The sequence below is a fragment of the Prenolepis imparis genome, unplaced genomic scaffold, assembly GCF_030444845.1.
Source record: "Prenolepis imparis isolate NDT839.2.m4 unplaced genomic scaffold, iyPreImpa1.0 SCAF_14, whole genome shotgun sequence".
Lineage (NCBI taxonomy): Eukaryota > Metazoa > Arthropoda > Insecta > Hymenoptera > Formicidae > Prenolepis > Prenolepis imparis.
In genome coordinates this window covers 7,268,771-7,284,221 of record NW_028141172.1, presented here as the reverse complement: position 1 = coordinate 7,284,221, position 15,451 = coordinate 7,268,771, and the positions used below count along the sequence as shown (strand labels likewise).

Here is a 15,451-nt window from a genome sequence, read left to right as displayed (position 1 = left end):
ACAAAATGGAAAATTTTCTTCTCACTTTGTAGACGTGTCGCATTACAAAAAGATTTGAAAAAATTTTTTTACTTTTTCACGTTAAAGCCTGAAGTTTTCCCTGCAAAATCGTATTTTAAAATTTAAATTTCGATTTTTCCTTATAAAGTTATCTAGAATTGAAGAGAAAGTGATCATTTTCAATTTGATCGTTCATAACTCCGTTAAAAATCATTGTACAGCAATTTTAAAACTTGATTCTTAAAGCTGAATCTTTGCTCTGTAGTATGATATAGTGGCCGATTTTTTTTAACTCGTGAACTTTTTTACAAATAGGTGAAAATAACGAAAAAATTCGCGAGCTTTCTCTTTTTTGTTTAAATTTCGAATAAAATTACGCAAGGTGACTAAAAAAATTTTAAGGACTTAAATTTTTGTGTCTTATAGTACCCCTTTGACGAAAAATTATAGACTTGCTGTGATAATTTCTTTATAGTGATCCGTATGTTTAAAATGATTGATGCGTACAATATGTTAAAAAAACTTGATTTGCTTTGATAAAAAGTTTAAAAAAGTAAAATCTGGCAAAACAATTTTTTCTCCACTTTCTAACATAATTTTTTAACTTGCTTCAACATCAAATTTAGAAAATTTAAAGTTGCATATTATTTTCAAAATTACCACCGACATCAGCTTCATCCAAAGCGCAAATTCAATCGTACAATCTCTACATGGTGAACTTTGGGTGAAGCTGATGTCGGTGGTAATTTTGGAAATAATATGCAACTATAAATTTTCGAAATTTTACGTTGAGGCAAGTTAAAAAATTATGTTAGAAAATGGAGAAAAACATTTTGCCACAGATTTTACTTTTTTAATTTTTTATCAAAGCAAATCAAGTTTTTTGAACATATTGTACGCATCGATCATATTGAACATACGGATCACTATAAAGAAATTATCACAGCAAGTCTGTGATTTTTTGTAAAATTTGAGGTACTAAAAGAGACAAAATATTAAGTCCATAAAATTTTTTTAGTCACCTTGCGTAATTTTTTTCGAAATTTAAACAAAAAAGAGAAAACTCGCGAAATTTTTCGTTATTTTTACCTATTTATAAAAAAATTTACGAGTTAAAAAATTTCGCCCACTATATCATACTATAGAGCATAAAGATTCAGCTTTAAGAATTCAGTTTTAAAATTGTTGTACAATGATTTTTAACGGAGTTATGAACGATCAAAGTAAAAATGATCACTTTCTCTTCAATTCTGGATAACTTTATAAGGAAAAATCGAAATTAAAATTTTAAAAAACAATTTTGCAGGGAAAACTTCAAGCCGTAAAAAAATCAAAAAATTTTTTCAAATTTTTTTGTGCATGCAACACGTCTACAAAGTGAGAAGAAAATTTCCCATTTTGTTAAGTTCGTCGTTTTCTGTATATAAAAAATACCAGATTTCAAGAAAGTAAAAAATGTGTGTCCTTTCGAAAGTAGAGATTTTAAGAAACCCTTTTTTAGAATTTAAATTCTCATTTTTTGAAACAAAGTTACAGCTATTTAAAATTTGCCTATTTTTTTAGACACAATTTTTTTTTATCCCAATTATTTTGCGGAGTGTATACATATTATAGGTAATATTATTGTGCTAATAGATAAAAATATATTAATATAATCGATTTATATTGACAATTATTAAAGATTTGTTTTATTTATAAGATGTAAATAAAAAGAAATGTATAAATTTTAAAGAATGTTTCTTCTCGCCATAAATACTGTATATCTGTACTATTATTGTAACTAGTCAATCAATCTTGTTGTTGAATATATTTTATAATCTTATTATAATCTGATTATAATCTTATTATAATCTGATTATTATCTTATATACACTATATATATAATGATATCCAAAGAATGCATGTATATTGCCGATGCATATTTACGTTCAAATCTATGTAGACATAGCATAAAGTGACTTCACATATGCAATGTATACATCGATTTTTAATACATGTTTGACCTGAGATAATCGATAATGTGGAATTTAAAATGTCAGTAATTACCATTTGATAATCAGTCGGTAATTACAAATATTTTAATTCCAAAATAGTGGCGCTGCTATTTTGTCGGAGTTCGCCGTTCGCTCGGGGATCCCCTTAATAGTTATGTTATTTTTAAAATAAAAAATTATTTTACTAAAATGTTATTATATTTTATATTGTTATATTTTGTAATAAGTTTTAATAATAATTAAACCTGTTAATTAATTTACTCACAATTTTATAATCGCTCGGTTTAAAATATTGCGTTATTAAGTTGTTCACGTGTTTTTCAAAATATATTATTTTTGAAACAAAAAAATATAATATTAGAATTTATCTATACACTATATCATATCCTTTAGTTTTTAAACAATTTTTGTCATTAGCGGCATTAATTAATATTATCATATTATAATTTTATTGAAATCCGTTAGAAGGTGTAACTTTAATTCAGTGTATTATCTGTATAATTTATTATCGCGAGGAGAACAATTCTATTAATATTTTCTAATACTTTTTTATCACACTTTTTTATTTTCTAAAGAATTTTAATAATTAGCGGCAATAATATTTTAGCGGTAATTAATATTTTCATAAGTCTAGGATCGAGTATAATAACGTTACATATTATGTCACAATTTTTTCAATATTTTTTATTATCGGACGGAAAACAATTTTATTAATATTTCCGTATATTTTTAAACGCATTCCTTTATTTTTAAAAAATAGGTTTACTCATTATTGGCGATAATTAATTTTTTCATAATTTTACGGTCGTTCTTTATACGTTACATAAAAATGTATGTCACGTGTTTTTTTCAATATTTTTTATCGACTGGAGGACTATTTTATTAATATTTTCCTACATTTTTAAATACGCTCTTTTATTTTTTTTTTAGAGAGTGTTAATCATTAATTAACACTGTGATAATTAATTTTCTCATAATTTTATATAGTCGCCCTTTAGAGAGTATAACTCGTTACGTTATGTCACACATTTTTTTCAATATTTTTTATTATCGAACTGTGAACTATTCTATTAATATTTTTCATATTTTTAATCGCATTCTTTCGTATTGTTTAAAGATTTTTAATCATTAGCTAATTAAAGACACATACATATATTGCATATTTATTATTGATGCTTTACAATTGCACGTATTATATGACTTCCCAGTGAGCATTGTTGAGAGAAAGAGCTCTTTAAGAGAACTTTTTGAAGACTTCATTAATTTTTCTCAAAAATGATATTAGTAAGTTATCTTTTTGTAAGATATCTTTCAGAAGAGCTCTTTATGTTGTCTATTCATAGATGTCTGTAGAGTCTCTAGCAAGCGTGCTATTTTACGAACGCCGCACATGGGCAAGCCACATATAACGTTTAATCTTTCTTTCTTAAATTATAAATATTATTAAATATGTATTTCAGCATAAAATAGAGATTATATATTTTCATAAATATATATTTTTGTTATTTGTTCTATGTTGCCTCTATATCCAACCAAAGAAGTTTTGAATAGAAACTGCAGATAATTGAATAATACTTCTTGAAAACGCAAAAGTTGCATTATCATGTCTATACGTTTAACGGAAAATTTTTACTTTGTGATTATGTATCCGCTGAATTTGAACACAATATATGTTAAGTTGGTTGGTTCATTGAATATAAAATTATAAGAATGGTATCTGGCGGGAAGCAGCGTCTACAATAAAAATTTAAGACATAAGACGTAAGAAATTGACCAATTATATTCGATTATTCTTCTCAAATTCAACTGTGATTGATTAAATACGTGTATGACAACCGAAAGTCACACGAATACATACGTACATATAAAAAACAAAATAAAAAAAAAAAATAAAAAAAATTTGTCTTATTTTAAATATTTAAAAAAGCTACTCAGCTAAATATAAATGTGTATTAATTTTGCAGATTATTAACTGATCTGAATATAAAATTTATCATAGAATTACCATTGTATTTTTAAGAATGATGTTATCTGCATAATCAAAACGATTTAGACCCGGCATTGAAAGGATTAAAATAACGAACAAAAACTTGGCGTGCCCGGGTCGGGGCACTAAAATGACATAAATTTCCTAATAAGATTGTTTAAAAATAATTCTATAAAATTTATTTTTAAATTAATAAGTAAGATTTCTGTTTTGTGTAGAAAGATAATTGTATTTCTTGTATAGATAAAAAGATATCGAATTCTCGTTCTAAGGTTTGCTTGATTTCCGTACCCATCATGGAATCCATTTCAAGTTCGGCTAGAGATGTATTTTGGTTAATTTTCTTCAGGTCTTTTAAATCTGCCATATAAAGTAAAAATAAATTATATGATTTATTATATATATTATACGAGAAATAATTAACATCCGAATCTGCATGCGAATACTTATTTAGAATATTAGCGACAGTTTTCACCATATTGTCAAGTCCGAAAGATCCCGCTTTTTTCTCGGCTATGACCATGCTGCTGACGATTAGTCGGCTTTGCAATAAAAATCCATCGAGCTCATCAAGACAGCTGGATATCTTTTGCTGCAAGATGCCGCCGATAACGAGTTCTTTATCTTCTTCTTTCATATCAGCAACAAGACTTACATCACCTACGGCTCCCCACTGAATCGCCAGTCCGGGTAATCCATCCCTCACTCTCTTCTCACATACTTTCTCCATGACGGAATTGGCCATGCCGTAATTAGTTTAAATAGTCCAACGTTTCCTCTACCGCAGGAAACGGAAGAAAACATTACAAAGTGCCGTAATTCAGGACATATCTCCCTGGACAGTTCGTCTAACATTTTTCCCAGTGAGCATTATTGAGAGGAAGAGCTCTTTAAAAGAACTTTTAGAAGACTTCATTAATTTCGCTTAAAAATGATATTAGTAAGTTATCTTTTTGTAAGATATCTTTCAGAAGAGCTCTTTATGTTGTCTATTCATAGATGTCTGTAAAGTCTCTAGCAAGCGTGCTATTTTACGAACGCCGCACATGGGCAAGCCACATATACCAGGTGTCCCATTTTAAAGGACCCACTCAAGTATTTCATTGTCAGAAACACTGCGTTAAATCGAAAAATGTTTCCTACAAAAGTTGTAGGGTTTCGAGGGGGACATAACGTAGTAATATTCATTTGACCTTGGGCGGCATCTCCAAGGTCAAATGAAGGTAAGAATTTGAAGGTGAGAAGGTGAATTTTGAAGAAAATAAAAAAATGCTTCAGATAAAAGTTGTTCAAATTAATTAGTAGAAAAAGATGTTATAATAAAAAAATATGGGTTTCCATTTAAAAAATTTATTCTCACCTTCACTTGACCTTGGAGACGCCGCCCAAGGTCATATGAATATTACTATGTTATGTCCCCCTCGAAATCCTACAACTTTTGTAGGAAACATTTTTTTATTTAACGCAGTGTTTCTGAGATATTTGAGTGGGTCCTTTAAAATGGGACACCCGGTATACTACGTGTGTGAACTGCGTGCTCTGAGTTGAATTTCAAGGAGATAGCATTTACTCTTTCTTCGATATTAACGTTTAATCTTTCTTTCTTAAATTATAAATATTATTAAATACGTATTTGAGCATAAAATAGAGATTATATATTTTCATATATATTTTTGTTATTTGTTCTATGTTGCCTCTATATCCAACCAAAGAAGTTGGGTTATGTCTGCAAAAAGCACGTTGCAATCATAAAGTTTTTTTTATTCAAAGTCTATGGGCATTTTGAAACCTGTTTTAATTTTAATAAAATGTTATAAAAGAAATGTATACTAAGATTTATATTTTTTTAAAATATAAAAATATGTAAAAATATAATACTACAAATAGCAATTCTTAACGGTAACCTTTTTTTGATATTTAAAAGAAGTCAGATTATGGAATTCTTTTAGATGTCGTTTATGTGATGTCTTTCTTTCCTCTAAAATCGACGCATTGGAGGACTTATTGATATCATAATATTATCATTTTGATGGAGTTATCGGAAGTCCGACTCTTAAACTTGAGTACTTTATGAATTTCTTTTGATAACATATTGCTCACTGGGGTAAATGTGAAAAATAAAAGTGAAACTCTGGATTCAAAAATCAAGTGAGTTTTATAACATATTTTAATTATATAGTGTGTACAATTAAGTAAGCTAATTGTTACTGCAATTAACTTTTAAAACGATCTTAAAAGACTAATGTATGCCAATACTCTATATTTGTATATTACACATTGATAATGAATGAAAGATATTGCATACATATAAAATAATATGTTAACTAGGCTTTTAAAACCGTTTTAAAAGTTAATTGCAGTAACAACTAATATATATTAATATATGTATTCTTATATGAAGTTCTCATTATATGTTACAGCGTTATTTGCACAAAAAAAGGACGTTATTATCAATTGTCGTTTATTATATCAATTATCACTTTGTGATCTCTGCAGAATCTTTCTAAAGAAAAAGTATCTCCGCATATACACATATATATATAGAGATGGGATATGTAAAAAATAAAAGTGAAACTCTGGATTCGCAAAAATCAAGTGAGTTTTATAACATATTTTAATTATATAGTGTGCGATTAAGTAAGAGCTAAGTTATTATACTGCAATTAATTTTTAAAATGATTTTAAAAGTTAATTTCAGTAACAACATATAGCATATAGCTTATTAAATATATGTTAGATATTATTAAATGTATTCTTATGTGAAATTATTATTATATGTTACAGCGTTTGCACAGAAAGAACATTATTATCAACTTCGTGATCTAATACTTTCTGTGAAATAAGAAAAATTATATACATATATATAATAATAAATAATAAGTAAAATGTTTATATAAAAAAATATAAAAGTGCAATTATACGTTCAAATAATATATGTGCAATTATAACATATATTTAAGAAATTTGAATAAAAAGATTTTATATGTGAACAAATGTTAATATTTTACACCAATTTTTTTTATTTATAGTAAAATTTATAGTTAAATTTATAGTATAAATATAAATGGATTATATATATATGTACCGTAAACACTCGAAATCTGTTTTTCCGTATACTTAGTAGTCAAAATTTGCATATTTTTACTAGTATTGTAACATATTATTTATAATATTATTACTATTTTAATTTTTATAACATATTTTTATTTTAAAATTTAATTAGCAAATTAATGCTTTAATCAGCTGATTTCTGTCAAAAAATATTAATCATGTTTAAACAAACTTTATATAAAACTTTATTACAAACTTTATATAAAAATATCATTTTTTTATATAAAATCGAGAAATGGCACGCGCGTAGCGCGCGCTTGTGTTGTTCTAGTGTTTATATATTATTTGTGATTAATTAAAAGTTATTAAAGACTTTATTGAAGATGCTGTTGAAAGTAATTTTTAATTCTCGTGTAATTAAACTTGAATTCGCGAACTTTATTGTCAAACCTTATATAGTATTTGTAGGTACATGTATTTTAAGATTAAACAAATAAAATAAAATTTGTATAAGAATAAAATGGTACATATTTTTTCGATATATAATAATAGAAAAAAGGAAAAGAGGATATTTAAATGTGATATTATTACATTTGTTTGTGGAAAGAAACAAGAGTTTATGGTTTAAGGTTTAAGGGGATCCTAGTCGGATGGTCGAACTCCGACAGGTTAGCACCACACATATCCAAACATATACACGTATACACATATACACACGATAGGTTAGCACCACACATATCCAACATATGCACGTATGCACACATATGCGTGAAAATGTTTTTAATATATAACTTTTTTATTAGACTTGCAATCTCACTTTTTATTGTTTACTAATATTTCTTCATGTTAACTCTATCGCGTATACTATATTTTATGCACAGATAAACTGCAGAACTATTTTTATTAAATAAGTATTATTACGAGCTGACATGAAAGAAGCCGATAACAAAACTGTAATTTTTGATTTTTATATGATTTATATATGGAATTATAGCTAACGCGGTCCGTTTTTATAAGTACTTAATCGTGGAAAAGGATTTATTGATCTGTATAGTCAATAAAAAGATATCCCAAAATAATAAAGTTGGTTCTGCCGTACCGACAGAACTAACTTTAGGATCCGACTAGGATCCCCTTAAGGGTCGGCAGGCGACACGGTGGAGACGCCTGTCGGCCGGCCGGGAATTACGGATTCGTATAATCCAGATTTTAGCCAAAATACTGAATGAATCTCATTAAATTTACGATATTCTTAATCAGTAAGCTCGACTGTAATCAGCTAAAGAGCTATTTTATTAAAAAAAGGTGAAAATAAAATTTTTTAATAAACTTGGGGAAATGTGCAGTTAGCAACGGGTAAGGTTGGGTTAGCCGCGAGTCCGTATTTAATTTATTATAAATTTTTAAGAGCAAAAATGCAAAATCGGGCTCTTTAGCTGATTGCATTATTATATAAAGAATATATTAAAAAAAAAATCACGAAGCTATGTCACTTATTTGATGAGAAATCTGGACGATACGATTCTCACTAGATCTAAGGAACTGGGGAAATTTTCGTGGTAACATACTGACAGCTTGACAAGGAGAGAGATAATCGTTCTGTCTTTGTCTCTCTTGCATCGCGTATGTAGTAGCGTCCATGTAGGCACAAATACTAATATGTTGAGCACACGGATGCGATTATTGAAAGATAATGTCAACAAGAACCGGCTATCGTATTACCTTTGTTTCTCTGTATATGTAAAACGAGGATAACGATATCTTAGATCTTGCTCCTAACAATATCTTCCAATAATTGTATCTTATTGTATGCCGTATCTCGCATATATTATGTATCTCAAATTATAGAATAATGATTTATTAAATATTAAAATATATATTCTTTTTAAGGATTATTAGGGCCATAGTGATGTGCAAAATCCGATCGCGCAACCTCCTCGCGATGCACATTGGGTTACGCAAATGCCGACGGTTCATACTGTTATTACTGTTACGCAGGGATCCGAACCGAAACAAAATTAGGGTTCGGTTTCGGTTACGGTTTAATAAAATATTGAATAATAACTGTTCCGGTTCCAGTTTCGGTTTTTTGATAAATAAAAAAACCGAAAACCGTTTAAATTATGATTTTTTCGGTTACGATTCCGGTTTTTTAAAATTTTTACTTTTTGTTTTTCTAATTAAATTAATTTCTAAATTATATTACTTTAAAAAATTATTATTAATTTTTATGACATAAATAAACAACATTTCATATTATACATAAAAATATATTATTTAGATATAGGTATATATAATATAGATACATATATAAATATATTTTCATATGTCATAAAAATTAATAATAATTTTTTAAAGTAATATAATTTATATATACTTTATATATATATATATATATATATATATATATATGTAAAACAGAAAATATAATATCTTCATAGCTATCATTATTGCGATAATATATACACGTTTCAGAACATTTAAAAAATAATTATAATTAAGCAATTATTGTAAACGACCCAACTGGCTTAATTGATCTTTCTTAATTCGATATCATATATAAATATACAGACTACGTTTCGACCTTTGGTTCAGGTCCTTATCAAGTCTAAAATTAAAGGATAATATTATATAGAAGGAATCATTTTATAAAAGCATAGCGCAAACCAAGTTGAAAACAACAATTATTATAAAGTAAATGATTAAAACATACCTTACTTAAAATTTTTTTCTTTTTTCAACATGTTACAATTCTCTCATCTGTACTAAACGTTTCGTATAGATGGTAAAAAACGAACTAAGTTAGACTTCCTTTATTATTCTATCATAAATAGGGTTTAAATTCTCTGTGTCTTTATGTAGGTTAATCGTGTTGTTAAATTTTTTTATATAAAACATTTCAGCTATCTCTCTTTTCCTAGTATGTGTTTCACGATGTAAAATATTAAAGGTTGTCCATTTAAAGTCATGTAAATATTCATTTCTATGTTTGCTTTAGCAATTATTAGACAAGATTCCCTTAACAATATGTAAGTTCTTATTATGGAAATGTTCATCAGATAACAAAATAGCGTGATCGACTAATTGTAAGTTGTTAATGATGTAACCAAAGCGTTATAAGCAAACATAGAAATGAATATTTACATGACTTTAAATGGACAACCTTTAATATTTTACATCGTGAAACACATACTAGGAAAAGAAAGATAGCTGAAATGTTTTATATAAAAAAATTTAACAACACGATTAAGACACCTACATAAAGACACAGAGAATTTAAACCCTATTTATGATAGAATAATAAAGGATGTCTAACTTAGTTCGTTTTTTACCATCTATACGAAACGTTTAGTACAGAGAGAATTGTAACATGTTGAAAAAAGAAAAAAAATTTAAATAAGGTATGTTTTAATCATTTACTTTATAATAATTGTTGTTTTCAACTTGGTTTGCGCTATGCTTTTATAAAATGATTCCTTCTATATAGTATTATCCTTTAATTTTAGACTTGATAAGGACCTGAACCAAAAGTCGAAACGTAGTCTGTATATTTATATATGATATCGAATTAATAAAGATCAATTAAGCCAGTTGGGTCGTTTACAATAATTGCTTAATTTTATTCTTCACTGGCGACACAAAAATACTCTTATAATTATAATTGTATAATATTGCACTTCGAGGAGACAATTATCATGACACTTCCGTCATTTGCGCAAAAACAGAAAAAAATACCGAAAAGAACCGTAAACCGAAAATAATTTAACGGTCCGGTTATGGTTCCGGTGTTATAAATTTATCAGAATTTCAATACGGTTTACGGTTTCTGTTCTACTAAAAAAACGGTTATGGAACGGTTATCGGTTTTGGTCCGGGTCCCTTACACGATTTATATGGAGCAAGTATTCTTATACAGTAACATCAATATAATCAAAAAGTAATTAAGTAATACATATTTGTTAGCCTATAAATCTACAATTGCCACTACATGTTAGACAAGAATTAAAATACTCGTTCTCTCCTTGTCTCTCTATCGCGCTGACGATACATAAAATATCGATAAAAAAGTAGAAGTAAAAAAGCAATAAATTGCCAAGTCTAATAAGCGCCCGTGTCTTACATGTTGTATATTAGTTCACGAATTATTATTTTATCATTTTATATTCTGCGAATTATTATTTTATCATTATTATTTATCATTGTACAATTTAAAGACATATATATAAATTTTTGATACTATTTGTTATATATACGCACATATGTGCATAAGCATATATAAAATTTACAAAATGCAAAATCCGACTCTTAGGCGGGCTGCTTTATTATATAAAGAATATATAAAAAAAATTTCATGAAGCTACGTGACTTCTTCGATGCAAAATCTTATATGAACGAATCTCACTAGATCTATATCTAAGAGCAGCTCATGGGGAATTTTCGTGGTAACATACTGACAAAAGTGACAAGGAGAGATTATCGCATTCTGTCTTTGTCTCTCTTGTATCACGAATATGACTAACAATGAGAAATAATCTTTTTAGAAATATGTATACCTATAATTTATAATTATATTATTTATTATATTTCTTTATTTTAGAAATATATACCCCGATAGGAAAACATTTTATGACAAAATCTAAATGAAATTTGAAATGCTGCAATTATGTATCTATATATATATATACATAAAACAATACATGTAGAAAAGAATATATATTTGCACAATTTATTTCTAAATAGTTTTTCAGCAAAACAGTAGCGTTATGGCGAATCATCTAGATGAAATATTTACAAAATATAATTTGGAAAGAAATTACCTAATATAATTGATAAATATATTTGAGTTTTATTATTTTTAAAATATTTTATAAAATGAAGTAAATAAATATGTATATTTATTTATATAAAAAAACATGACTGATATTCTTAAATAATATATAATATCTTAAATAATGTATCAAATACGCCATATATTTATTGAATATTAAATAAGCAGGGAGCTCTATTTCAATATAAGAATCAAAGGACATTGTAGAAGTTTATTTATTAAAACTTTTAATGAGAATGTCTTTATTGAAGATCTTATTGTAAAATAAAGATATAGGCTTCACTATTTTTAATTTTTATAGTAATATAATATTTTATATTTTAAGTTACAACAGAAGTTTTTTGTATATAATATGTGGATATACTTAAGAAGATCTGTTATTTGTTATAAATATTTAATTAAAGATTAAGATTCGTTAAATTTTTAATTAAAGAAAAAAGGCAAAGCCCAAATGCAAGTCATATTGCAAATGTTGGTGCATGAACAAATGGGACACATTTCAATACCAAATTAGATTTAATGATAACAATACTTTATTGTGCTTTTTTATCAATTACTATTGCACGATTTTATGCATTTCTGTAAAAAACAAAATCGTTAAATTGTGTCATAAGCTTTCTTTGTAAAAAAATAAGTGAATATTTATAATATATATAGTATCACGATCGTATATTCTAAAATTCTAAAATATTCACAGATCAATATAATCGTGTTTTATATCTAAAAATTAGCCAAACGGCATAGAGTTTATAATATACCGAAAAAGTTTAACATACAAGTTAATTCAAAACTATAGAATTTCCGTACAGTCAAAAAAATATTTGATATAAAAAAACATTGCCAATTGGAATTCTAGTGAACTTACAAACTCTGATATATATAATCTTATTAAAAAAATTATAATTTAAAATAATTTTCTATTTAAAAACTATATATCTAAACGTACATATAATTTTTATTTAACATTGACTTCTATATGATAAAAGATTAAATTGTTTTAATTAGTAAATTAGAATGTATTTTCTGAGCTATCAAATTTAAAAAACCGCTTAAAATATCCTATTATTTGGAATTATTTGGGATATAATATTATTTATAATACATGCAATTACAAATTTTGTAATTTTAATTATGATTACTATTTTCTACTAGCTTTAATTGCACGTACATTTTATAATGGGAGAATAAAAGAGAAATATTGTACATATATACAGTTTATAGATATACTTATTCTTACAAATATGTAATATTGTAATATAAAATAATAAATTCGCAAGATTGACAATATTGATTTAATATTTTTTAACATCGAGAATATTTCTCTCTTGTTTTAGATAAATTATATTACTTGTCAAATATATATATATATATATATATATATATATATATTAGAGTGGCGCTTATTTTGGATTTTATCGAATTCTTTCGCTCCCAGTTGTCTAATTCATCCCAAATGGCTAAAAAAAGATACCCATGAAACACGAGCTCTGTAGCTCAATATTAAAGGGTGCCACCGACCATCTATTTATTTATATTTAAATAACATGGGTTTTTGAGTAACTTTTAGCTGTGATTTTTTTGAGAGGTAAAAAAAAATTGTAAAAATTTAAATCCTATGCGAATTGTTTAGGTATTTGACATACTTTCAGCAAGAATTTTGTCAAAATTCCGATAACATATTAGACGCGACTAAAAATAAATAATACTGACCAAAAATTCTTTTATACATAAAGTTATCAGTTTTATTGTTTCAATTAAGATTTCACGTATTTTTATTGATATTTTTATTGATATTGTGTTAAAATGTAGTTGTAATTGACGAAGACCATACAAAACATATTTTCAAAAATGTTCAAAATAAACAATGGAGTGCTTTCAAAAAAGGGTCGCAAGAAGAATCACTTCTAACCTTACCAGTGAAAATACGCCAAAAAACACCCTTTAAAATGAAAAAAAATTAGCACATTAATTAAGATCTGCATTTAAACATATTTTTTGCAGAATAACAGTTAATAAACAGTAATCTATGCGGAAAAAGTATTAAATTATAATTGAATCCCTATTTTATGCAGGAATGGTTTGTGAGAGTTATAATTATAAAATAGGGATTTAATTACAATTTTTTAAATACTTTTTTTGCATAGATTACTGTTTATTAACTGTTATTCTGCAAAAAGTATGTTTAAATGCAGATCTTAATTAATGTGCTAATTTTTTTTCATTTTAAAGGGTGTTTTTTGGCGTATTTTCACTGGTAAGGTTAGAAGTGATTCTTCTTGCGACCCTTTTTTGAAAGCACTACATTGTTTATTTTGAACATTTTTGAAAATATATTTTGTATGATCTTCGTCAATTACAACTACATTTTAACACAATATCAATAAAAATATCAATAAAAATACGTGAAATCTTAATTGAAACAATAAAACTGATAACTTTATGTATAAACAAATTAATGGACACCTTATCTCTCGACCAAACTGGCAGTATATTTATTAAGAAAATCACAACGTTTCGACCTCTATATTTGGTCCTTATCAAGTGATCTGTACAGCAAGATTTTATATCATTAATGAGGGATTAACAAATGAAATAATTAATTTGCACTTACATAGTTTCTTAAAGTTATACACTTATGTCAAAATTGATACGCGTCATGCTAGACAGACAGTTTATTGCCGACTAAACGACCTTTATTATTTTGTCATAGATATTATTAAGATTCTCAATGTCCTTATGTGAATTTATTGTGTTGTCATTTTTCTTTATATAAAACATCTCAGCTATCTCTCTTTTTCTTATATGTTTTTCGTTATGTAAAATGTTTGGGGTAGACCAATCGAAATCATGGTTAAAATCAATCCTATGCTTACTAACCACTGAAAGATTACTGTTGTGAAGTTTTATATTATTTGAATGTTCTTTGATTCGCGTGCATAATTGCCTTTTTGTCTGTCCTATTTATGTATAAAAGAATTTTTGGTCAGTATTATTTATTTTTAGTCGCGTCTAATATGTTATCGGAATTTTGACAAAATTCTTGCTGAAAGTATGTCAAATACCTAAACAATTCGCATAGGATTTAAATTTTTACAATTTTTTTTTACCTCTCAAAAAAATCACAGCTAAAAGTTACTCAAAAACCCATGTTATTTAAATATAAATAAATAGATGGTCGGTGGCACCCTTTAATATTGAGCTACAGAGCTCGTGTTTCATGGGTATCTTTTTTTAGCCATTTGGGATGAATTAGACAACTGGGAGCGAAAGAATTCGATAAAATCCAAAATAAGCGCCACTCTAATATATATATATATATATATATATATATATATATATATATTTAACTTATTTATAAAATATATAATATATAAGTTTATATATATACACACAAAACATATGACAAGCGTTCTTGATTTTTTTTTCGATTATTGATGTTATATTGTATAATCTCTCTCTTATCTCTTTCTCTCTGCTACATAAATACTATTATAACGTGTAAGAACTTACGAGTAACGTATGATGGCTCAATGCAAGAATATTCAATCTCGTAGAAAACTTGAGTTCAAATATATCAATATCAATTTTTTT

At 26.6% G+C, this 15,451-nt stretch overlaps 1 protein-coding gene across 1 annotated transcript in view; it reads right to left on the bottom strand.

Moving 5' to 3' along the window:
* Positions 1-4,165: 4,165 nt before the first annotated feature.
* Positions 4,166-15,451, bottom strand: part of LOC145945600 (fatty acid synthase-like) — a 55,760-nt gene continuing 44,474 nt past the window's right edge. The window contains 3 exon segments of the mRNA XM_083054657.1: positions 4,166-4,341; positions 4,432-4,741; positions 4,744-4,829. Of these exon segments, the coding sequence (XP_082910783.1) occupies positions 4,166-4,341; positions 4,432-4,741; positions 4,744-4,829 (572 nt within the window).